The sequence below is a fragment of the Octodon degus genome, unplaced genomic scaffold (genome assembly GCF_000260255.1).
Source record: "Octodon degus isolate 3935 unplaced genomic scaffold, OctDeg1.0 scaffold00324, whole genome shotgun sequence".
Lineage (NCBI taxonomy): Eukaryota > Metazoa > Chordata > Mammalia > Rodentia > Octodontidae > Octodon > Octodon degus.
This window is the reverse complement of record NW_004524900.1, coordinates 793,787-819,090: the sequence shown is the minus strand read 5'-3', so window position 1 is coordinate 819,090 and position 25,304 is coordinate 793,787. Positions and strand designations below refer to the sequence as shown.

The 25,304-nt window shown below is 43.8% G+C and overlaps 1 protein-coding gene across 2 annotated transcripts in view; it reads left to right on the top strand.

Moving 5' to 3' along the window:
• Camk1d (calcium/calmodulin dependent protein kinase ID) overlaps positions 1-25,304 on the top strand; it is a 425,174-nt gene that overhangs the window by 157,327 nt on the left and 242,543 nt on the right. For both annotated transcript variants that reach the window (XM_004647773.2, XM_023708067.1), the window contains exon 2: positions 10,898-11,029. In XM_004647773.2, the coding sequence (XP_004647830.1) occupies positions 10,898-11,029 (132 nt within the window). The remainder of the gene's footprint in view (positions 1-10,897; positions 11,030-25,304) is intronic.

The window sequence follows — 25,304 nt, the reverse complement described above, 5'->3', positions numbered from 1 at the left end:
TCACTGGACCATTTTTCTGTCTATTAAAAGATTCTAGTGTTGTGACTGTAACTGATGTGAGATACATGTGCATGCACACACACACACACACACATGCACCACACATACACACTCACACACACATTTCTTTGTTTCATTAACCATTCTGACCCCTGATACTTCCTTGTGTATCACCTGGCATGGGATGCAGTCTGCTTGCATCAACTTGCCTGTCTTTGTCTTCCCTGCTATTTTTGTCTGCTGAGACATCATCATCCACGAAGGCCATTTGTTCCCCTTCTCCATGAATGAGCTCTCTAGAGTTATTTATGCTCCCTGTGTTATTTATGAACGATCTCTATGAGGAAAGCTGTTTCTTCAAAAAGCTACTGCATTTTTTCACCATCAAAGGATGGTGTCTGGGCTAATTGTGAATCAGGTTTAAAGGCCCCGTTAACTACTTTATCCCAACCATGCTGGGGCTAGTTATCTGTGCAGCAGAAAGGATGACTTGGTGCAAGAATAGGATTGTTAGTGACATTTCATTCATGTGGCAAAGCTGGCTAGCCAATCCAATTAAAATATTTAGCACAATTCCTTAATTAGCCAGAAGGCACTGTTGCATAAATTATTATTGATTAGTCCCTCTCTTTTTCCAAAAAATTTTCTCTTCTTTATTAACTTAAAAAATACTTTAATTAATTTATTTGTGCAGAGTCTCACCATGCAGCTCACACTTGTAGTGATCCTCTTGTTTCAGCCTCCCCAGCACTGGGATTACGTGTGCCACCATGTCCGGGGTTCCAGCGTCAACATGGCATGTGTCACTGGGGATCAAACCCAGGTCCTTGTACTTGCCAGGCAGGCACTTAGGCTGTTACGCTATCTCCTCAGCTATACCTCATTAACTATTAATGGAAAGATCTGTGTTCAAAATAAAATGGGTAGAAAGTAGGTCTCGCAGTGAGCCTCATTCTCAGGCCTGTACCTGGAGGCAACAGTGTTCTTTTTTTCAATTAATTAATTTTGTTTTACATAATTGGGAGTATAATACCCACAATAATCTGTGCTTTTATATTTTTCACTAAACTATAATTATCCTAAATGGGTACATAGTACTTAATTGTATTTTTAGATTGTCTTGCTTAGTTTCCTGTTGATAGATATGTAAGATCTTTTGACAGATGTTTAAGATCTCAGTGTTTTGTTGTTTCTAATTTTTACTGATTTTTAATAAAACCAGAATGTTGATGCTGTTTTCTTTATATAAATATAGCTAAGTGTCCCTTTGATGAGTCTGTTTTTTTTTTTTTTTTAATAAGGGAGCTTAGAAAATTAAAGTGTACATTGGTATATGTTTGGTTGATGGGAAGCTTAAAAAATTTTCCATGAACTTTCTTGTTGAGCTGCTTGCCCTGAACAAGAATGAAGGAGCCTTTCATGGTATTTAAAAGAAGAGGGTCACCTCGAGCAAGGCTGGCCCCAAGAGAGATTCAGGTTATATCTTGCCTATTGTTCATTGGTGATGCCCCTGCCGAAGGGGTTGTACCTTTGATGTTGGGACACTGGATCTTCATAGCATTCAGAGAAAAGAGAGAAGGAAGGCACGAGTGTTGGCCAAGTGTCTGCCACACAAGGTGGGGGTGAGAAAGCGGGAGCTCAGAAGTGCATCCTCCATAGGGAGAAGTCCCTTTACATGGGATATCTACAGAGACTGTGGGGGCAAGTGGTCTCTAGGAGGCCTGCAAGGCTGATGAGCAAAGTCGCGATACCCTGGGCCTCCAGGATCATCCACAGTATCACCTCTGTTGCCCGAATGAGAGCATCTGTTGCCCACAAAGACACTGATGGGCCTTTGAGTGGTACTAGCCACATTCCTCCTCTCAGCAGGCTTCCATACTGAGGCTTCAACTCTTTGACACATTTTTTTGAGGTAGGATCTTGCCAAGTCAACAAGTTGTGGAGGGTGGGTTTGAACTTGCATCTTCTTGCAGCAGCCTCCAAGAGTGCTGGGATTTCTGGCTTCTGCCACCAAACCGAAGTGAGTGCTACTGCCTTATTCATCTGTGGGTTCAAGGGCCTTCAAAATGCTGGAAAAACATGCTGCCACCTCAGAACACCAGGCACCCATAAATGCTTCTCATTGGGGCAGTAAGAGGATGACTGGCTCATTTTGATTCCATATTAACTTCAACAAGTAATGTGTGAACTGCAGAGAGGAGGGGGGCTCTCCAAGAAGCAAAGGGCGGAGGCTGTGCTGTGTTCCATGAAACGTGAGCTTTAAAGGGTGGCAGTATGCATTCACTTGGAATTTATTTGTCGCCTGCATTTGGATCAGTGAATCTATTAACAGTAAAGATTTAGTGCCACAGAAAAACCTTTAGAAACCAAAGATGGCACAGGAGGTGACAACACCAGCATTTGGATGCCTCTTCCCCATGATAGTTATTGTTGTAACCCAGACCTGTTCCAGTGGCTTCCACCATGAGACTCAGCCTGGGAAGAAAGCTAGGTGATTCTATGAACAGTTAAGAATGCCTTGTCATTGTTCTCGAAGCTGGTATAGGAGGCAGTTGTCATTGTGGAATACATCACTTGAGAAGGAAAATAAAAATTTTTCAGTGAAAGACTGTTTAAGTAGCAGTCTCTCTTTTCCTCAGCATATACCTCAAATTAGGGATCTGTCCCTAATATCAACTGGTTGTTGACACATTGGCCCAATTAATAAGACACCAAGTTATAGATTATGATTTAGGAAACAGTGTCTTGATACCCTCAGCAGAAAAGCATTCTTATGAACTGTGTAGCATATGGCTTACTGTGTAACTGCCAAGTGACAGCTACACTTCAGTGACTAGATGTTCTGTCTACATTGGATGCTACTCTTCATGCACACACATGTATTCTGATTTCTGTGCTGCTTTTGCTTGGCCAAATTGTCTTTTTTAAAAAATTGGGCTTGGGTTTTTTATTTTTTCATCATGTGCTGAATTAGCACTACAGAATGTCATTAAAGGTGTGTGAATTAGTGGTGTGTAAACTGTAGGTTCTAACAGAAAAGAAGGGTCATTGCTTCTCGAGTTGTTGGTTTGGGTCCAGAGAACTACTGTTATTACCAGTTTGGAGTTCCTGGGATCAGTGAAATTCTTGGGAGGTTAGCAGACAGGTTTTTTTTTTTTTTTTTTTTTCTTCCTTTGAAGAATTGATTATGCTCTGGAACAGCTGGTTTAAAAGGTACCTGTCTATTTCTTAGATTGTTTCAAGCCAAATGTCACCAGTTTCTGTTTTTGCTATTTATGTTTTTTTTTTCTATTTACAAAAGAAAAGTAGCTCTTAATATTGTCCTGGTGTGACCCTGGGGATTATAGTAGAGTTAGTGGAAAAGAACATTTTGATTTATGGTTGGAGGCTTGGGGGAAGGTCTGGAGGCCCAGTGGCAAGGTACAATAATGCTAGTAGGCTGGAGGCAATGCTGTTAATAAAGTTAATAACACAATCAATCTGACTTGCAAGTAGAACTACTAAGAAACCTGAAAAAACATGAGCCAATAATAGCTGACTCTAAGCTAATAGGACTCATCATTCCCGCACCATCTAATTATTTCTTGGTCTAATTTGGGATGGACATAATTTTACCAAATGGTTGCTTTAGTGTACTGTTATGAATCAGAAAGACAGCCCCAGAGTTCCCAATAATGTCACAAGCTGGGTGAGATTTTCAAAGGATTCTTTTCCCAGTTCAATTTCATGAATGTGGCGGTGCTCCTGAACCGCACAAGTCACAGTAGATCTTTTGGAGGCTGAAGTGTTCTCTCTTTTGTCATTCATTCCTTTTATGAGAAAAGAAGTTATTTGTAAGGGCCGAGCATTTAGAGCAGCTAACCCTTGCGCTGCTCTTCCCCTTTGTTCTCAACAACTTCAGATTAAAAACATTAAAAGTTGGAAAAGCAGAAGTCACAGATTCCTCCACACCCTACTCCTGGTAGTGCCGGGGGTTGAACCTGGGTTCTCTCTACCACTAAACGACATCTCCCGCCCTTTATTTATTTTTTAAATTTTGAGACAGGGTCTTGCTAAACTTCCCAGGTGTGACAGGTGCAACAACATCCCTACATGCTGGGATTATGGGAATATGCCACTGTGCTCAGTTCAGAAGCTGCAGATTGTTATTTCTGATTTCTTCTTTGTAGTTGTTGGTCTTTTCCTCTTCTTCCCTTCCTTCTCTTCCCTTTCAAGAAGAAATGAGATCTTCTTGTGTTGCTCAGGCTGTGCCCCAATTCCTAGACTAAACTTACCCCTGTCTCAGCCTTCTCAGTGACTGAGACTATAGGCATGTGCTGGTGGGCCCAGCTTCTACATTCTTTTTTTTTTTTTTTTTTGGCGGAACCAGAAATTGAACTCAGGTCCCTGCACTTGCCAGGCAAGTGCTTATTCTACTGAGCCCTCTCCCCAGCCCCCACAGTTTCTACTTTTAGTAATAATAATAACTGGTAGTTGGGAGAAGGGTTAGCTACAATATCTCTAGGGTTGGCCTAGATCAGAGCTCTGATCTCGGTAGATGCTACATTTCCCAATTTGGATGCTCTGAATTGCTCGATGATTTTTTTTTAACAACTGGAAGATACATGTCCATCTGTTGTTCACAAAACCATTAAATGTTAGCATTTTGCCAAGGTATCCCCAGGCACAGGGTCTGTCCCACCTTCTCAGGGAACTAGAGCTGAGGCAGCCCCAGGGCCCAGCCTCCTCCTTTGCTTTGGCCTCCCCTTGGTCCATGGGTCTGGGGTCCACTACTCCCAGAGGCCAGGGTGTGGTGTGATCCGGTGACTCAGTTGCGTAGCTAGTCTGAGTGTGGATACCAACATTCTACTCTAAATACTGACTGAATAAAGCAAAAACCACACAACCTTTTTGCGAACCATCATTTATGAAGTTAGAATATGACATTTCTCTTAGGGTTGTGAATCCAGCTCTCCAAAGATTGATTGATTTCTGCTGAGTACCTGATTTATAGTCAGAATAAGCCACCTTCAGGTGATTTGAATTTCTATGAAATGCAAAGAAAAGGGGGAAGGATTCAACTTCTGCAAATTTTGCAGCTTATCTCCAGGTGCAGAAAATATTTAGCATCTCAAAAATAACTTTTCATTTGACCTTTCTAGTAATTTGTTGCAAAGATTTAATTTCAGTGGAAATTTGGTATTTTAAAAAACAGAATAATGGCTTTCTGTATAATTCAAATAAATGTTTTATTAAGTAGAAAAAATGCAGTTTCTCAGAACACTAGAATTCCTATTTCTTCCACTATTATGCATTTTTAAATATCTTTTTTTTTCTATATAAACAGCTTCCTTCTCTTTACTACCTCATCTTACCAGGATGAAAGCTTATGGGAAGAAATGTCATATTGTAGAAACCCACAGATTGAATATATTTGCTGGTGAGAAAGATGGTGATCTCAGGGTTACTTAACTGTAGAATTTGGCCAAAGCATTTGAGCATGTAAATAGAGGGCTTAAAATATATCAGGAATTCTGGCAGAATTTTTGTGCCTCAAGAGAAGCCTTGGTGTGCCTTTCTGCACAGGCTACACAGTGACTTAGAGGCAGGAAAGGGAGCACTGCATTTTCCTCAACGTTGTGTGGAAGGTCATTAGTGAATGTTACTTATGTTTTCTCTCTGCAGCACATGAGGAGTGTGGAAAGCCTGACAGGAATGAGAGGAGAGCTCACATAATGGGGATAGGTCATCAAAGATTTGGGGGTCGTTTGGTGCCACTTCCTGCTAGGTTTGGCAATACAGAAAGGAATGACATGGAGCTCTTGGTCTCCATCCAGTGCTGCAGTGGTGTGTGTCTGTGTGTGTGTGCACATGCACGTGGGGTGATGTGGGCTTAAAGCACATACATGGCTGTCATGATCCAGGTGAGAGACAATCAAGCAAATCTTGAAAGAAAAGGGCTGGTACAACCTAAATGAAATTTGGCTAAGTAGTAGGACAAAACAATGGCATTCAAGGAGGGGGCAGGTGGCAGGACTTGAAGAAAGCCCAGTGGGATAAAAGCATGTAGATGTGTTCAGCAAAGTGCTATGGTACTTGGAGGTGGGGCATGGAGGGTGGAGACATTGGAGTCAGGAAGGGGCTGAGTAAGGGCAAGTCTGGAAGGGTGCCTTAGGCGTGGAACCCTAAGATTTCAGTAAAGGAGTGACAAGGTCAGATCCTTGTTTTAGGAAAACACTTCTAGGAGCAGCCAGATGACAACAGGGAGGAACTAGGCTTGCTGGAGGCAGAGAACCTGGAAGGTGAAATAATGAGGGTACCACAGGAGTCATTTTAACAAAAGACTTGATTTGATTGTACTTGCTGATGGAAATGAGAGGCAGGAGTGACATAGACAGGTCTCTGGGTCACTGGGTTGGTGGAAATGAAAGAGTACAGGAGGTGGGCAATCTATGTGAAGGCTTTTCATGGTTGTGGTAGTGCTCTTGGGAGGCAACTTAGGTGTTGGTGGGCCTATACTAAAGGAAGGGTAGGCAGCTGAGATTTGTTTCTGAGTCAGAAACAAAGAGGGCTGTTCTGTGGGGAGTTGGGAGTTGAAACTAGAGAAAATAAGGATTTTCCAGGGCAGGTGACAGTAGGCAGAAAGAAGGGCTGTCACTGACATTGGAAGGGAGGAAGAGGAGCAGGTGGGGAAGAGGCAGAAGGAGACAACCATGTCGTGAAACCAGGAGGGTTTTGGGAAGTAGGTGGTGGTGATCGAATGTCACATGTGGACCACTAATTCTAGAGGGGGAGACATCACAACGGTCTTATTGGTTATGAACCGCAGGGGCCCACCTGCCTGGTTTCAGTCCAGTGGGGATGAGGGGCATCATGAGACTAAGAGGGGGAGCCTGGAAGTTCCAAGGTGGGTTGGGGTCCCCAGATGCCAGAAGTACCACACTGGCTGGCCCAAGGCCCTGGCATTTGGTCTTCTATGCACCACACTTGAGTTTTATGGTGCTGCAGCTTGCTTTGATTTTGTATGTTTGAAATGTTACTCTTGTGTGTCTGAAAGCTTAGTAAATAAGCCTTCTGATCATTTTCTTTCTTTTTAAAAAATGTATTTGACACACAGGGTCTCACTATGCAGCTCTGGCTCATAGATATCCTCCTGTTTTCAGTCTCCCCAGTGCTAGGATTACAGGTATATACCACCACGTGTGGCATGTAGTGACGAGGATCGAATCCCGGTTCTTGTGCTTGCCTGAGCAGGCGCTTAGTCTGCTGAGCTATCTCAGCGGCTCTGCCTTCTGATCATTTTCTTTGCTGCAGTCCTTACTGCCCATTTGCACCTCCCCTCCTTTTACCTCCCCTTTTGTCTCTTCTTTCTCTCATGCACATATTCACTTGCTGTTTCCTTATGTTGAAAGTACCCAACACTGTTCATTTATGGCTTGGTTTTGATGTTTTTAATTAGGTTTTTTGAAAAGGAGAAATGTCTTCAAGTGATTTCTGTTTGTCATGAGAACAATAACAGTTTGTGCTAATTTTGTGTTCCCTGAGACTGGAATGCTGTGTCTCAGGAAAGCTTAAAGGAGAGAAATGCTCATTGTTTGGCTAGCTTTTAATACAGTTGCTGGACTTGCACACTCCGAAGTGACGGGCTCACTTGTCTGCTCTGTCTCCATCAGTGCTTACAAGCTTACAAGTCCTGCTCCCACAGAGCAGGCAACATCCTTACAGAATACTTACTCTCCTAAGAAGACCTGAGAGGGTTAGGACCCAAAGTTTTGTTTTCTTCCTCCTACTAGTTCTGCAGCTGAGCCCTGCATCCTCTGTCTGAAGTGCAGGTAACAGTAACTTCTTGAGTACTGTACTTCCTGGGGTGAAGTAAGGATTGGATTAGTTGATGTATGCCAGAGCACTTCATAAATATCAAGTGGCACATGCCACCTGGCACCCTGCAGTGGCAGTGAGTCATATAATTTCTCTTTTCTTTGGGGAGGTTACAAGTTAAAAGGTTTGCCAAGTTATTACGTCTGCATTCTCAAGCAATGTTAAGGAGTAGATGCAGGCAGGCTCTGTCTTTTTTTTTTTTTTTTTTTTTGTGGTAATGTAGACATGCCATAAACTTTTTCATTTTAATCACTCTGAAGTGAATGGTGCAGAGCTGTAAGTACGTTTGTGTTTCTGTGCAGTCCTCCCAGCATCCATCTCCAGAACTTTTTCATCTTCCCAAACAGAAGCTCTGCCCCTGGTGCACAGTAGCTCCTCACTTCCCTTCCCTGCAGCCCCTGGCAACCACCAGTCATCTTTCTGCATCCACAATTGACTGCTCTAGTGAGCTCATCTAACTGTTATCTTACTGTATTTGGCTTTTTACAACACCACTCCATGTTGTACCATAGATTGATGTAGATTCATCCATGTTGTACTGTATGCCAGAATTCCCTTCTTTTGAAGGGTGAGTGATATGCCTTTGTATGCATGGACCACATTTTGTCTGTCTGTTGGCTGTCTATCCATGGACACTTGTGTTGCTTCCAACTTTGGGCTGTTGTGGCTGATGCTGCTATCAACATGGGTGTACACATCTCTGCTCACATTCTTTTGGGGCCCCATTTGGGGGTGGTATTGCAGGCTGACTTCCATTCTAAGAGAATGGGACTGTATCTTTGGCTTTGTGATTTGACCCAGTGCCTGTTTCAGGGAGGTTCCTCATCACCCTGGGTCCTGCCCTGAACCCTTTCCTGGGTACCTCCTTGGCTCCTGTCTGTTATACAAGGGGCTGTTGTTCTGCCCTCACTCAATCCCACAGATAGTCCATCTGTCCCGGAAGACAAAGGCAGAGAGAGACTTGGTGCAGGGACACTGTCTCCCCTTGTTTCAGCTCCCTACAGCAGCCCAGCACTGCCAGCTCTGGGGACTTCTCAGCCCCCTTCCCGGTCTGTCACCCATTAAAGGCTGATTTGTGCTGTGAGCTCATGTCCCCCTGTTCTCTGGGGGGGCCTGATCCACAGAACAAGGAAGCAGTTCCTCCTGGGGTGCCCGATGCAGAATGTGTCCTCTGCTGTGGCCTTGGCCACTCTCTGTTGTTGTCTGCAGATTCCTTAGAGGAAAGCACAGGTGTGTGCAGGGCTGGGCAGGGAGAGCCACCAAGGAAAGGCCTGATAGCAGCTCTTATCCCTAGTCCTGGCAGGTGGTTGCTGCTGGTAAGGGCTTCTCTGCCTTCTGGAAAAGGGGCTTAGCACCACCAACAGACTAAGGAGCAAGGCCTCCGTGGTGCCATCGGCCTTAGGGACTCAACCTGAAAGTAGAGTGGCATGTCTGGCACCAGATCACCCCTCATCCTTCCCCACTGTTTTTTTCCCTCATGCTCTAAGGCAGCCCTTGTTCCCTTCTTGGTAGCACAAGGAGGGGACATTGAGTGTTCAGGGTCACCATCTGTCAGGTGCCTCCATCTTTGACTGTCCCAGTTTGGGGTGGGAGGGGAGGCCTGAGTCAGGTGCTCTGTATTGTTTATTTTGGGCCAAAGCCATTGGCAGTGACCAGTATTACTGGGATGGTCTCATTCTGTGTATTACTCTTTGCTAAATTTGTCGAGGGCTTTGTGTATTTATAGTTAATGATTATTGTTTTGGCTGGTTGCGGAAGGTCGGATATCAGGTTTTCACAAGGTAGATTGTATTTGCTAATCAGGTTTAGATTTGGATGACGATCCTTGCTCTGAAGATTTCTGTTTGGATATTTTGTGGAGTTATTGTCCTCTGTCCCTCAGGTGTGTGTGATTAAGTGCAAACTGTGATGATAGATGGAGTCTCTCAAGAGCTGTGTTCCAGTAGGAACAATATCCTGAAGACCACAGTCAGTTGAACTAACTGGATGTGAATGTCTTTCACTGAAAGGAATATGAATATATATATATATATATATATATATATATATGTATTTGTCTTCCTCTGGCCCTGTTAGATGAGGAAGAAAAAGGAGAGAAAAATATTTTCTCCTTGCTCTGTTATTGCGTTGCTTGTGACCACAGTGTCAGAGTCCCAAGGCAGAGTCTTAGGGAAACAGTGGTGCTTCCAGCGGTGTCTTCGGTCACAGGAGAGTTTGTCTCCTATCATATAGTGGAGGAAGCAGCTTTGGATCTTTGTGGGGAAATCAGAGCTGCTCTTGGCCTAGATGCTTGTAGCCAAGTTACTCTGGTCTGGAAGAAGTGGAGGAGACTGGCCCTGCATCACAGTTTTGGGGGTTCTGCCCTGCCAATAAGGGGCCTCTCTGGTCCCAAATATCCTGGTTTTGTTGTGCTGCTCTACTTCGCAGAATTAAATTAATATTATCATACAGGTAGATCTTCCCCAATATGCAGTCCTTGTTTGTTTGGTTTGAAAAGAAAATAAACTACTTAATAAAAACTTGCCTGCCCTTAGTGATTAATTAACTCATGTCAATACCACGTGTTGCACTAGCTCATGCCATAATTACAACTTTACCTATCATGGAAATTAATTCAGTGTTTGCCAAGAGTTCTGAAAACATTGCTGGATGGAAGGGCCTATGGGGAACCTGGGGATTTCAGCCTGCATGGCCTGGTGGGAACTGACAGCTGCTGATGGACCCAGTCTTCGCTGCGGAAGGATCCTCTGCGGAGCGCCCCTATTTGCACTAAAGGGGCAGCATGCATGGTGTGCCAGGATGTCAAGTAGACCTGTCAGGTGGCCAGTCAGTGTCCACCTCTGTGGTCCATTTGAAACAAACCCATGGTGACACTTGGCAAGTCTGCACTTGCCAAGATGTTTGGGAAGGTGTGCTGGATAGAGACACTGTGATCACACCCTTTGCTGGTGGTGCTCGGACCTTGGTATTGGGATTAGAGGTGCTTTTGTGAAGCCAGAACTCCTGAGCCCAAGTCTTCTTTTCTCCCCTTTGTTCACAGTGGGGCCTTTTCTGAAGTGGTTTTAGCTGAGGAGAAGGCAACTGGAAAGCTCTTTGCGGTGAAGTGCATCCCCAAAAAGGCGCTGAAGGGCAAAGAAAGCAGCATAGAGAATGAGATCGCCGTTCTGAGAAAGTAAGTACCAAGGAGCCAGGCCTCCTCCTGTCCACCTCTGGGCCGTCCTGAGTGAGGACCAGGTGCCTGGGGCCCGCGGCACTGGCTGCAAGGTCAGAGGGGGCTGCCAGCTGCTGGCCCGTGGATGCTGAATGCTCTTTTCATGTGGTATCCAAGCGCTTTCCCTTCCAACCTGATTTCCCTTCCAGCATTCAGACAGTTGTGGAGGCTGTTCTGATTTCCAAAGAGTGCAGCTGTCCAGCACACATGGTTTCGAGCTTAGGCCCCGCCATTCACTGTGGATGATGACTCTGCGACAGTTCCCTAGCGTGAATCTCTCCTCAGAGTGAAGCTCATGCCATCTCCTTACAGTGGGTGCGCAGGACTAAGTGGGGTGCTGCTCACCAGGTGTTTGTGATACGCTTAGCGCGGCACTGCTACACAGTAGCGTGGCTGCCCCCTGCCCCCAGCACCATTATTATGATTGCTACCTGAAGCCTCATTATATGGTACTTGTGTAGCAAGGCCTGGGATGCTGACACTTCTAGAGTTGTTGCTACATTTTGTGGTCAGTTCCCTACTCTGCGGTACAAGCATGGCACTGGGCTCCTAGAAGTTTCTGTGAAGTTTGCTATTGTCTTCCCTGGTATAATTACAACCACAAACCATCTTCATATGGCTGGCCCAACCCCAGGATGATTTTTTAACTTTATGTCTGGCCCTGTTCCATATACTGTCAGGACTAAACATTCTACCATATCTCACAAAATATGGGGGAAATGAACCCTTATATAGTACCTGCTGTTGCATGTTTGGCATGAATCTGAACAGTGTGCTGTGGAAATTTTTGAGTGGCTATTAATAAAGGAAGTTCAAAATATCCTTGAAATTTTTGGGCCTTTGAATCAGCACATAGCAAGAATCCCATCAAAGATAAGCAAAGCTAAATGGGAACAAGCCTTCTAAGGCCTCACGACAAAATGTCACAGCTCCCACATTCTTCTGCATAGGCCATCTCTCACCTCTCTGGGGCCAACAGTGTCCCATGAAAGGATGCTTGGCCATCAGTCAAAACTCAGCACCACTGAGGTGGTCAGGACGGTCTGTCTTGTTCTGACCTTTGTGCAACTCAGAGAAAAAAGTCCACAGCATTTTCCATGTGTGTTCCAGAACAAATGGGGCCTTCTGGCTTTTTGATGTCAGGGTTTTAGCTTATTTGTTTGCATGTTTGGTTTCTAGGTTCTCTGGATTATCTATTAGGGATGAAAGAGTTTCAGATTGTCTTGAGGAGGATTGCAGGAAATGATGGTATGGAAGAGAGTCTGGGAAAACAAATTAAGAACATTAGCAGTAAGCAGGATAACACCGTGTTAATGAAACATTTATTTAAATTGCCCATCTTCCAATATGAAATCAGTCCTTGGGGAAGAAGCGATTTGCTGGTGACAAGCAGTTGCAGATACTTTACAGATATTTTAGATGGAAGTCTGAGTGGGCCTAGTGCTTCCAGGTATTGACTTCGGGTACAGGGCCTCTCTCTCTGTCTGTCACTGCACAGAGGAGGTCCCCTTATTTTTATGTGACTTCCTTATGTGCTTAAAAGTAAAACATGCTGAGGAAATCAAAGTCTGTGCTCAGCATTAGTTTCCATCCATCTGGGCAGGGACATGTAGACTTCATAGGCTGGTTTGGGTTTGTGCCATGGGTGTTCTCTAATTAGTGCCTCCACCGGAGGCTTCATCCCTTGAGAAGCCATTTAAAACAGGGCGGGGCAGGGGTTCAGAGCAGCTCACTTTGATCATTTCTGTCACTCACTGGAGTATGCTGAAGCAGACTTGTTTCAGAGCACAGAACAAGGAAATGATTTCTCAGGGGATTGGAGGTGATTTATCTTCTATACTGATTTATTTTTCAGTCCTCTGAAAATATTTTACAAGTAAGATAAGAGGCAATTCTACACCACAAGTAGCTGAAAGAAAAGCATGTGAATGTAGAGAAAATAGGTTGGAATCCCTCTTAGAATGTTGTCCTTTGAGAAGTTTATCCATTTAACAAGTACTTATCAAATTCTCAGTGTGTGTCAGACAGTGCTGTGAGATGCTGCGTTGAAGATGCAGTGCTTTGCCTCTGTGATATAGCAGCTTAGTGGCCAATTAGCGCAGTGAAGTTCAGGGTAATGTGATAGATGCATGGCCTGAGCCAAGGGTCCAGATGCCCAGCTCTTCTCAGTGAGGTTGAGGGCAGATTTCATGGAGGAGAAATATCCCCATGTAATAACTATGTTTTGCCAGAGAAGGGCAAAGGGACATTTCTGACTAGAAGGAGCCGCCTAAACAGATTAGGAGATAAGTGGCAAACCATGTTCAGGGACTCTGCATGGCTCCCCTCCAAAGGAAAATGAACTCCAGGGAAGGCCTGGGAGACCTAAAGTTAGGGAGAGGTAGGTTATAGAGGGTCTTACATATCCTGCTTTGGGCTTTGAGCTCACCCTGTGGACTCTGGGGAACTATGGAAGGCTGGTAGTGAAAGGAACATTGTGATTAAGATTTTTTTTTTTTGGTATTTTAGTACAGGGTCTACAGAGTCTATAGGATCTACAGGGTCTCACTACATAGAGCAGACTTGTAGTGATCCACTTGTGTTCAGCCTTCCAAGAGCTGGGATTACAGGCACGTGCCACCACACCCAATCTCATTCACTATCTCAGCATGCCCCAGGGGCAGGGCTGGCACGGCACACTGGGCACTGGATCCCAGCCACTGCATCTGCCTAAGCAGGCACTTATGATCAAGATTTTTCATGAGCATTATTGCGGCAGAATTTGGATGGTTTTCTTGGAGAAGACAGAATTCAGCATGTGGAGGGAGAGTAGGGAATCACAAAGAATCAGGCAAAGAAATGAAGTAAATGAAGTAAATCAAAATTGGCTATAGGATTGGGATGGAAAAGACTGGTATAAAGATGTGAACACTGTGGTCTCTATAGGTTTTGAGGTTTGGAAGAGGCACAGAGATGTTGAGGTAGATGCAGGACACTGGGTAACTCCAGGTTTTTGATGGGCATAACTGGCTGGATAGTGACCTTATTAACAGATCATAAATAAAATAACAGGAAGGCAGGTGATGTATTCTGACTTGAACAAGGTGAGTGTAGGTGTCTTGGGATGTCCACATACAGATCTGGGCTTGCTGGGCATTAAAATTTTCTGGAACAGCATATTAAAAATGAATCTTCTGGCACTTTAGTCACCATAGATGGGGGCTCAGATAGACCTGCTTTGTTCTGTGGTATCCTCTGGTCATCTATATATCCCCACAATGATGGTCATCTAAGGATGCCCCTTTGAGGCTCCTTGCCCTCCTATGTGGTGAGTTTATTATAGGGTAAGAGATTTATTTATTTAATTGGATAAAAGTAATGCAGTTAGTATATCTTTGTGGTTGTCTTTGTACTTGCTCTGAAACTAGTGCCAAAATGAATTTTCTACTTGATAAGTAGATATTAAACCAAGCTCAGAGGGAATAAAGAGCAGACCTCATAAGCACTGTGGTAGGCTGTTGCTATGCAGCAGGAGAGCCCGACTTGGTGTTCAGTAGGCTGGATCTACGTGATTCATCATGATTTTTTCCAGACGGAATGTTAGCTGCAGTCCCACGAATGGAGTATTTTATGCAGCATGGAATATATCATCGTCAGTGTCATATACCTTGGGTGCACTACAGTTTATGGTTTCTGTGGTTTTATTTACTTAGAGGGCAGGCACTGCTCAAATCTAATTTCAAGGCAACACACAATATGCTTTTCCAGGAGTAGAAAGGCAAATATATAAACAGTTTGCGGTTAAGTGAGAGACAAAAGAAGGAGATACATAAAGCTGGAAAACAAGAGGCAGGAGAAACAAAAGGATATATCAGAGCAGCCCTAATAGTTGGGGAAACTGAGGCTCCCATTGGTTAAAAAGGTACCGTCTGGATGAAAACGGTGTCAGAATTGAATATGCTGTTCTGATTATTACTTTGTAGGCTGCAGAGGCAGTCTGACCTTGAGAAAGGGGCCTGGGCAGGAACTGTTTTGAAATTGTGGGTTCTGTCATCTGCCTGATACACTGGGGAGTCCTTGCACATGGTCCCTGTTACTTTGTCTAAAGCACTGGTTCCCTTTCTTGGCTGCACATTATGTGAAGCTCTGTGAAGCTCTTAAGGACATACCAGTGCCAGACTGATCCTTAGGCCAGCTGAGTCAGAACTGGCAGTTATGGTGGGGTGTCTGGACAACTGGAAGACCATCTTCCTAAGCCCCACCCAACGATTCTAATGTACAACTGAGTGTGGAGAAACATTGCTCTCAGGCCTTGCCTTGGTCTCATCTTCCAGGGGCAGAGCCTGCTCTTTGTTGATCCACGAGTATGGCTGGCTGAGTATGGACACAAGCAGGAACACACCATGGGCTCCTTTTTTTAGGTGAGAGGTTCCATGAGGAGGAATGCTAAAAGTTCTCCCTCTGACTCTCATATGAGCACAGTGAATTGATTTGAGCTCATCACCCCAGACTCAACGGCAAGCAGGTACCAGACACTATTTTTTTCAAGACTAAAAACTTGCTCTGGAGCATCACCCAAGACATAGTTGCAGAAATAGTGGCCCCCAGCCTGGAAAACCTGGCACTGATGTTGGTCAGGTTACTGTAGTGTGGTGCTGAGTACATTGTCAAATGGGGTCATGTCTGTTAAAGGTGGCAGGATGCTGGGCTGGTGCTCCCTGTGGCCCAAGGTCAAGGTAAAAGTATGGGAAGCATGTTGGCACCTGGAATACAGGTGAGCAGCACTCCAGGGGCCTGGGAAGCATTTAATCCTCTAGTTCCCCAAGGCCAGACAGCACAGACCAACAGGAGGGCACCCAGCATCTGTACCCCAAGAGGGTGCCTGCTTTGGGATTAAGTAGCAGCCTTCAAGAGAAGGTAACCTCACAAACACCTGGCTTGTTCCTGCAGCTTCCTCCCACTAGGGGACTTGTCTTGTTCACTTGGTTAAGTCACTGCCAAGTGCCATTGTAGTGTGCCTTCTAGAGAAGCATACACGTCAATAGAAAGTTATTGACGGGTGAACAGAATCACTTTTCCAATGAATAAAGATAGCTAAGCTTTAGTGAGGCTGACACTTGAGTTTTGCAGGCAGCAAGAAGATCTGTCTGATCTGCATGGAGGGGATGTTCTAACATCTCTGGAGAAGTAGCCCTGGGGTGCAGAACACAGGGAAGACTGAAAAGTAATAGTTAAACCTCATGAAATTACAAAGAGACAGGCATATCACGCACGCTCCTAGAACCCTTGGCCAATCTAGAAAACCCTTATTTAAGGGTCCTTTGATTTCAAAAAAAGAAACAAACATGCAGCTTATGTAAAGTAGGACTTGGGTATAGGTTATTTTGTCCTGGGTAGTGGTTACTGCTGCACTGTGTGGTTAAACTCAGGGTCTTGGCAAGCTTTGGGTATGCCTTTGCAGGTCTATCTCTTGAATGACCTTAGTTCTGCTGAAATCTTAACACTGTCCACCCTGGATGTATCAAACTAGGCTTTGGGAGACCATCTCATCGCAAGGAAGAGTGGTCTGTCTCTTGTGGTCCTGTGAGGGATTTGAACTCAGAATCTTGCCTTGTTGGGTTTGCTTTCTTTCTCCTGTTCTTTTTTAAAAATTTTATTTGTTTTTTAAATTAATTTTATTGAGAAACAAATAGCAGTGAGACAGTTTCAAAACTGATTAGTAGGACAATTTTTCCTGTTCTTGTTCTGGCCTTTCTATTTCCCGGAGTCCTGCTAAACTTCTCCAGGGTGTGGCTCTGCCTGCCAAGTTGACCATAAATGTGACTGTGTGGTGATCTTAGGTTATTTAATCCAAACTGGGTGTGTCTGTAAGAAGAAATAGAACTGATTTGATGCCAACAAAGCTGAATAGCTTGGAGGGGACACATCAGCATTTCCACGTGGCCTTCACCTGGTGCTTTGTCCAGAGGAGATAATGGCAGAACACTTACTTGTTGACTTTAAGATCCAGAATGAGTGCATTTCTAGTCTATTAACTTCTTGGACATTGCTTGCAAAACCCTTTGATTGAGGGGACATAGAATTAGCTGTGTCCCTTCCTACAAAACAGGGATGTCCACCAGAACCTGAGCAGGCATATTAGTTAACCTTTTTAGTGCCTCCCAGTCTGTGGTTCCTGTTTCCCCAATACCATGGTGAGTGCCTGCTGCTCCCCCATGTGGACCAGTCCTGTCTCCCTGTCTTCAGGCCTTATACCCTAGCACTAGTGAATGAGGGTTTAAATGGGATTTTGGTCCTAACTGCCCTCCCTTGCTCCCAGCGGCCACCAGCTTGATAGAACCTCAGCTCCTTTTTATGTGTCCCCCACGCTTCCTCCTTTGTGCTCTCTAGTTCTTTTTCACCTCCTCATTTCCACATTTCTTGCCTCTGCCCTTTTCCAGCTTCAATGTGACACACATCTCCTTTGGGGTGGCCTCCTTACAGACTCTCGTCTAAGTGGGCCCTTCCTCTGAGATTTCCCAAGGCCTGCCTGATGGTGAGAGTGGAGCCATGGGGTGGGGGAGCCCTGGGGAGATTAAGGAGGTTAGAAACAGTACAGCTTGGGTGCTGAGGGCAAAGAGGATTTAGGGGGCCAGACGAAGCTTAACCAACCCAGTTCTCTCTGGCTTTGGTCACTGTATTAGAGGAGGGTTGCCAGAGAAACAGAGTCAGAAGGGTATGTAATTATAAACAGAAAGTTTTACTGAGGGATTGGCTTATGCAATTATGGAGGCTAATTATGGGGAACTCCCACAATCTGCTGCCTGCAAGCTGGAGACCCAGTAAAGCCAGGAGGTGTAATTCAGTCTGGGAACTGAGGCAGCTGCTGTATGTGTTCTGGTCCAAGTGTGAAGGCCTGAGAGTAAGGGTCACTAGAGTCCAGCAGCTGCCTTTGTATTCCATTCTGACCTTCGCAAGATTAGTAATGTCACCCACACTGGTGTGGAAGATCCTTCAGTAACATCCTCACACACCCAACCACATAATGCAGGTGTCCTTTGGCCTAGTCAAGTTGACCCAGAAAATGAACCACTCCAGTTATCAAGTGTTCTGGAAGAGGAGGCAGAGATGGTTGTCCTGTGGCAACAGGGCGGGCTTGCTTCAGTCACTTACATCAGTATGGCTTTTCCTGCCACCTTTTGTGCTATATATAATACTCTGGAGGTGTCTAGAGTAGTTGGGGGAACAATGTGTTTCAGCTGCTCTTGGAAACACTGCCAGTTATATGCATGCCTGTGTTCTTGTGCTGGTTCCCCCTCCTCAAACAAAATGCAGGTATTTGCTTAGGGACTAGGAGGTGGCTGAACTCCTCCTATACCTTGACAAATATTTGATTTCTTCTGTAAACTTGCTTAGCTAATGATTTATACAAATGTCACTTAAATGAGTCCAAGAAAAGTGTATGTGTGTTTGTGTATGTATCTTGTAGTCTAAAAATATCACAGGCACTTACATTGGAGAATCACTATATAAAAGATCTAGTTCAGGAAGTCCTGAGAGAGGCAAAGATGGCACATATGGAAAACAAAATGCACACCACACACTCACTGTTGCTTTCCATTTAACTTTAGGTGTTATCTTTCCATTCCATCTTCTGTGTGATTATGGCATCATTTATATGGGTAGATAAATTGTTTTAGTGAAACTTCACATATCACTCACTAGTTTAAATTACATATAATTTGATGAGTGCATTGCATTTACATGCTTGAAGTCCTGGGTGACTGTTTGGGTAGTTTAACCTGTTGCTTACCATGTCAAAGTTACGTAACAAACTTTTTTCAAAGCTCCAAGTAGAGACCAGAGGTGTTACTGACTGCACAAAGTCACATTTGGGGAAATACACAATTGAAAGAATTTTTTCCCTAAAACAATGGTAGCATGCAGTTTGATAAATGGATTTAACATCTGTTCTTTTTAACCATTTTCATAAATATTTAAAGATGGTTTTGATTTTATGATATAAGTGGTATCATTTGGGAATCCAAACACATACAAAAATATTCTAAAAATACATTGCTATAGTTGATGTGCTCTTTTTGGTTACAGAACTGATTAGCTGCCCACACATATGTACACACACACACACACACACATGTATATATACATAAGTACATATATGTAATTATATGTAGGTATAGAAATATGTACACATTTAAGTACATTTCAGGTTTTATGCTTCTGTTGAAGAGCAAAACATTCTTTCTCTTCATTTAGTAAATACACTCTCAAGTTTGTCGAGAATCTGCTCTTTGTATGGTATCTGATAAAGATGAGGCATGTAAAAAGCCTTTATGGATTTTAAAATGTCCACATGTTAGATATTAGGCAGATATTAGAGAGACCTTTTCCTGTTACACTACTGGGAGAAGTCAAAATGTTCCTGTGCAAGAGTAGGACCGTGTTGTCCATTTTATGGAAGGAAAAGCTAACGTGACATTAGATATGCAGTGTCATGAGCAGTGGCACTGGGAAGAGAGCGGAGAGCGCTCCCTGTGCCGCTCTTCTCCTTCGGCCGAAGAAGCCACCCTCCCGTCTGCTGGGAAGTCTCCAGGAGCATTTTGGGAACTCCAGCAGCCAAAGTTATATGACTCTAAGACATAGTGAGAAATAACAACCAGCTGGTTATATTAATAGGCTGGTAACTTCCAAGTCAGTAGAATATTTTAATTTTTTTATATATTCAGTAAGGATCTCACTGTACAGATCAGGCTCATAGTGATCCACCTGTTTTCAGCCTCCCAAGCACTGGGATTACAGGCGAGTGCCACCACGCCCAGCCTCAATTGCCATCTCTGTGTGCCCCGGGGCAGGGCAGGCATGGCACACTGGGGATCGAACCCTGGTCCCTACATCTGCCTAAAGAGGGACTCTAGTCTGTTGAGCTATCTGGCCAGTCCCAGAAATTTTTGTTCTAACCTAGTATACTGAAATCTAGAGCAGTTTATATATGGCTTTTGAGATTTTAAAATCCAAATACTCTCTTTTGGTCATGATTTAGAAATGAGCTGGGACTTCTGTCAGCACTGTTTTATTTAATCCTCATAATAAGCTGATGAAGTGGATACCATTTTTCACATTTTACAAATGGGGAACTTGGACTTACTGAACATAACTAGCAGTAGGTATAATGGGAAGTCAAAGTTTTCATCTCTTTCAATTATGATCAGATCCATCTGACCTCCATTGCTTTCCCTTAAGAAGGGAGTCACTTTGCAGGGCCGTACTGGGGATCGAACTCATGACCTTGCACTTGCCATGCAGGTGCTTATGCCACGGAGCTATCTCCCCAGCCCAACTTCTTCTTGATCTATGTCGTAGTTCCTGCATGTAGGAGGAGGTGCTCACTAATGGTGAAAGAGAAAATCTCTTCCCATAGCTTGTCCACTAACAGAGAGGCAGAATATAATACTGGTGAAGACTTAAGAGTCAGCCCATCCATTTGGCAGTTTCCGGTATGCACATGTGTCCAGAAGCTGCCTAGGCACTTCAGCCCTGGGCATCCGTTGTCGGGAAATGGGGGTGATATTGGTACTTGCCCCACATGGATGCTCTGCCTGGGAGAATACAGGCTCTCCAGATGTTTCCTGTGTATGTTTTTCTACATGTGGAGGACATCTTGCTAGAGAATAGGAATAGTGGCTTCCCTGAAGTTTCATCGCACAGATGTCATCTCCCTGCAAGGCTCCCTGTTTGAGCCCAGAGCTGTTCTGGTGACACAGGAAGCAGTGGCAGAGGCTAGGTGGCTGGCTGCTCTCCAGGAGAGAAGGCATTCCAGTGATGTTGGCAGTCCAGTTGCAGAATTGTCAAGAGCACATCAACTTGACTTTTTTTTTTTTGGCGAGAAAGCTCCTATGAAAAAAACCTCCTTTTCTGTCCTTAGTCATAGAACATTAGAGCTAGAAAAAGAGCTTAGAAATCTTGGACCAGTTCTTCTTTTAGGTGAGACAGGCCCAGAGAGTGGAGTGACTAGCCCCAGGTCACAGAGCTATCTCTGCCAGACAGGTAGATTGAGGCTTCCTGATTTAGATTGTTTTCCACAAAAGTACGTTGCTTTTTGTTTTAGGGCATCCAGCAGGACAGGCAAGAATATAATAATTCTTCATTTTTAAAAGCCCCATGCCATGTTTGGCAAGGACTATGACTTTTTCCAGTGACTGCCAGATTCTGGGTTGGGCTATTAAGCCTGGTTTCAGTGTCCATTCTCCCACCCCTGCCCCATTTACCTGGTTACTTCAGGTAGATATGCTGCATTTCCTACCTTCCCTCCTTCTCATAGGGTTGCAGTGTTGCTGCAGGTTATATGGGATGCTCTAAGGTTGTCCCTCAAGAGCCTCCTCTCCTATGGAACTTACTGGAAAGGAGCCCAAAGACTAGCCTTAGAGCTGCATTAGAAGTTAAGCCTGGGGAGGCTTTGTTCCCATTTCAGGTGCCTGTGAGGTTTGTCGCCATCTGTGTACTTACTGTTACCTCAATAGAGTCAATTTCTGAAGTACCTCTCAGAACTTCAGCAGGGAGAATCCAGTGATAGATATGGAGTAATCTAGAAAATAGAGAATGTGCAGCTCTGCTATGAGGTCATAATCCAAGAGGACCTGGGGGATGGGCTTTTTCTTTTCTACTGCATTTCATCTTTTGCCCTCTCTATGCCTTTCCATGTTCTGGAAACAGGAGGGTGGGCTGCCTTCTCATGGGCTATCACAGATGATAGAATATTTTGGGAGACTCAGCAGGTGAGGTAGAGATGGAAGTGGGTCAGGTGAGCAAGCTAGTGAGTAAACTCTGGTTCTGGGGGTAGAGCTGACCTGCTAAGAGGGCATGGAATTTTCCTCAGGACTACCTCTATGTTTTTTAGGTCTAAGAGTAAACTTGGAGAAAAAAGGTTCCACTCCTGCATTAGCTGTTCTTTCTAATGAGTCTCCTTGCTGGGTTTTAGAGCAGAGAAGTCATGCAGTTCTTTCTGTAAAATTAATGAGCCCCTGAGTCTTGTTAGGATAGTTTGTGTTTCTGCAAGTCTCAGCCTGATTCCCTGGCTGTGGATATCTGGGTGGGGGTTGTTTGTTTAATCGAGGTAGGACCAAAGCCTTGTTACAGAGCCAGCAAGGGAGCAGTTGGTGACAGAGGACACATGTCATGTACCTCAAATCTGGGGGTTAAATTAGAATGATAGATATATCTGGTATTGTATTGAAATTTGGGAGGCAAATCTGTAGCTTCTTCTTCCTGTTTAACTGAATAAGGGTCTCATTTTAAAAGTTCATCAGTTAATTTAGTGCTGCGAATTGAACCCAGTGCTGTGTGTATGCTAAGCTACTTCCCAGACCCATGAAGATCCTGTTTTAGTTTGGCCTCATGTTCTCTTCAATTTAGATCATGGTACTTTGGTGGGGGTGGTGCTATATGACTTGAGTTTTTCTTTAAAAATGTCAATAGCATGGTTGAAACTATGGCTCCTTCTCAGCCATTCATTCATTCATTCATTCATTCATTCTAGGGCATATTGGTAATAAAGAATAGTGATATTTGTTTTGGAGAACTGTTTCATGTATGTATATAACATAACTATATCTTGGGTATTTTCTGTCCCTTTTCCCCTCCCCTCTTTGCTGCCTCCCTCCTCATTTGCAAGAATCTACCTTCTAGTTTCCTTAAATTCTGCCTCTACAGCACCTTGGTCTTGGATTTCCAGCATCTACTGTGAGAAACACATGCCTGGTGCTTTTGCACTACCAGTTTAATGTTTGTTGCAGCAGTAGTAGAGTGGGAGAGCTGATCGGTAACCTAGTGTGAGCCACCAGCAGTATCCATAAGTAAGTTGCTTATTGTACTAATTAATTTCCTGTGGGAGTGTGGCTAGCGGCTTTTAACTTTATGAAATTATCCTTTAAATGATTTCATTATGCAGAGTTGGATGCCCTTTTTTTTGGACAGTACTGGGGATTGAACCCAGGAACATCACACTGCTTACATCCCCACACCTTTTTACTTTTTCTTTTGAGTCATGTGTCTTGCTGAGTCACTAAGTTGCTCACGCTGAGCTTGAACTTGTGATCCTTCTGCCTCAGCCTCTCAGAATACTGTATGTCCATTGATACTCAGTTAGTACAGATTTCTTCAAAAAAGATAATGTGCCCCTTCAAAACACAATTTAGAGTTGTTTTCTCTTTGAAAGACCACAGCTTCAATTAGTGGAACAGACCTCTGGGTAGAAACCCTGTTCTAAAGAAACTACTTAAGAAAAGTGCCTGAGTGTTTGGACAGCATCGCTGCCAAGTCACAGGAGTAGATGGACTAAGCCGCAGTGGGACCTTTTCAGAGCATGAACTTCAGGCTTCAGTACTCTGCATACTCAAGAACTCAATTCGTGTATGCATTTGATATCCTTTTCTGCAGCAGGCTATGTTTCCTTGTATAAACCATAAATATTTTTAAATCAAAAAATATCAACGTGTCATTGAGAATTTTTCATAATGTCTTTTGGGAAGTGCTTATTCCACTGAGCCATCTCCCTGGGCCCCATAATGTCTTTTGGAATGTAACATGTATATGGATTATAGAGAAACTTTGTTATTTTTAACTCTGTTGATTCAGGATCCAAATCCAGTTGAAATTCATCTTTTCTACTTTTAAACATTGTATGATGATCTTATGATAAAATAAAAAATACTCATGAAACTACTATAAAACCTACTTAGGAAAAAGAGTCCATTTAACTAGATATGCTGGTAAATATCTTTTTACTTAAGTCGATATGACAGCTACTCTAGGGAGCAAAAGATTCAAGAAGCTGTATGTACTTGAAACAACTCAACTCCCCTTAAAAATATGTTCTAGTTCAGACTTTCAAATAATTTGAATCTGTCTTCTTCCAGGTCCATTGAATTAGAGTGCCCTTAAATTGAATTAGGAAGGGGCTATAAGCTAAATGTTAATACCCCTCAGATTCCTGAGTTGAATCTTATCCCTGGGGCTGGGGAGATGGCTCAGTGGAGTAAGTGCTTCCCTGGCAAGCCCAAGGGCCTGAGTTCAATCCCCAGTTCCACCAAAAAAAAAGAAAAAAATCTTATCCCCAAGGTGATGATGTTAGGGGTGGTGATGTTAGGATGAAGTAGGTTGAGAGTAGCCAGCTCTTGAGTGGGATCAAGGACTTTATAAAAGAGGCTCCAGGAAGCTACATGGCTCTGTGAGGTTCTGAGGAGCAATTGGCAGGGACCAGCTGGGACCCAGAAAGCAGACCCTCACTAGACACTATCTTGGACTTTCAGCATCTAAACTGAGAAATATAGGTCTCATGCTTATACACCACCCAGTTTATGTATTTTGTTACAGCAGCCTGAACAGATTAAAGCAGAAGACCCCTTTCAAGGTTGTTAGTGTTTTCCTAGATCCCTTTACCCCTTCCCCCATTTATTCCTTTATATTCTGAGAATAGTTATGGGCAAAGTTATGGACTCCCCGCTTCTACCCTGGCTAATTTTACACTGTTTTCTCTACCTGAGATGCTGCTGCTTCCCATGATCTAGCCTCAGTATGGGGTTTGCACATGGGCTAAGCCCTGTATCCCCGGTGAGAAAATGCTAGCTACTTTATCAAAATCTGTACTGTAGCCCAATGCCCAGGGGACCTGGTATTTCCTTTCCTGTGACACTTACTACCCAAGACTGGAGTAATTGCCTATTTACTGTCTTTCTTCCCCATCAGATTTAAACATCCTTGAAGGTGGGGATGATAATCTAAGCCTAGTGTGTGTGTGTCCATGCCCGTGTGTATTTAGTGCTAGGGGTTGAACCCAGGGCCTTTGCCCTGAGTTACATTCCCAGCTCTGTCTAAATTTTTATTCTAAATTTTGAGATAAGGTCTCACTAGTCACTAAATTGCCCATGATGGGCTTCAATTTTCAATCCTCTTGCCTCAGCCTGTCATAGTGCTGGCATTACAATGTGCACCACCCAAGCCCTGCGATGTTGTGTTTCTCATGCCTAACCATGTCCCTTCTACATAGGAAATGCTTGGTATACTTTTGGTGAATTGAACTATAACAGTTTCATAAGAGGGAATATTGAGAAATATGTGTATTTCTCCTTAAAAGAAATAAAAATGCCTTATTTTTCTGCAAGCATAGAGTTGTTAACTATTTTGAAAATATAAATAAATGTATCCTAACATACAGATTTTGAGTGATAAAATTTGTACTTATTTCAAAGATAGAAACTGGCAT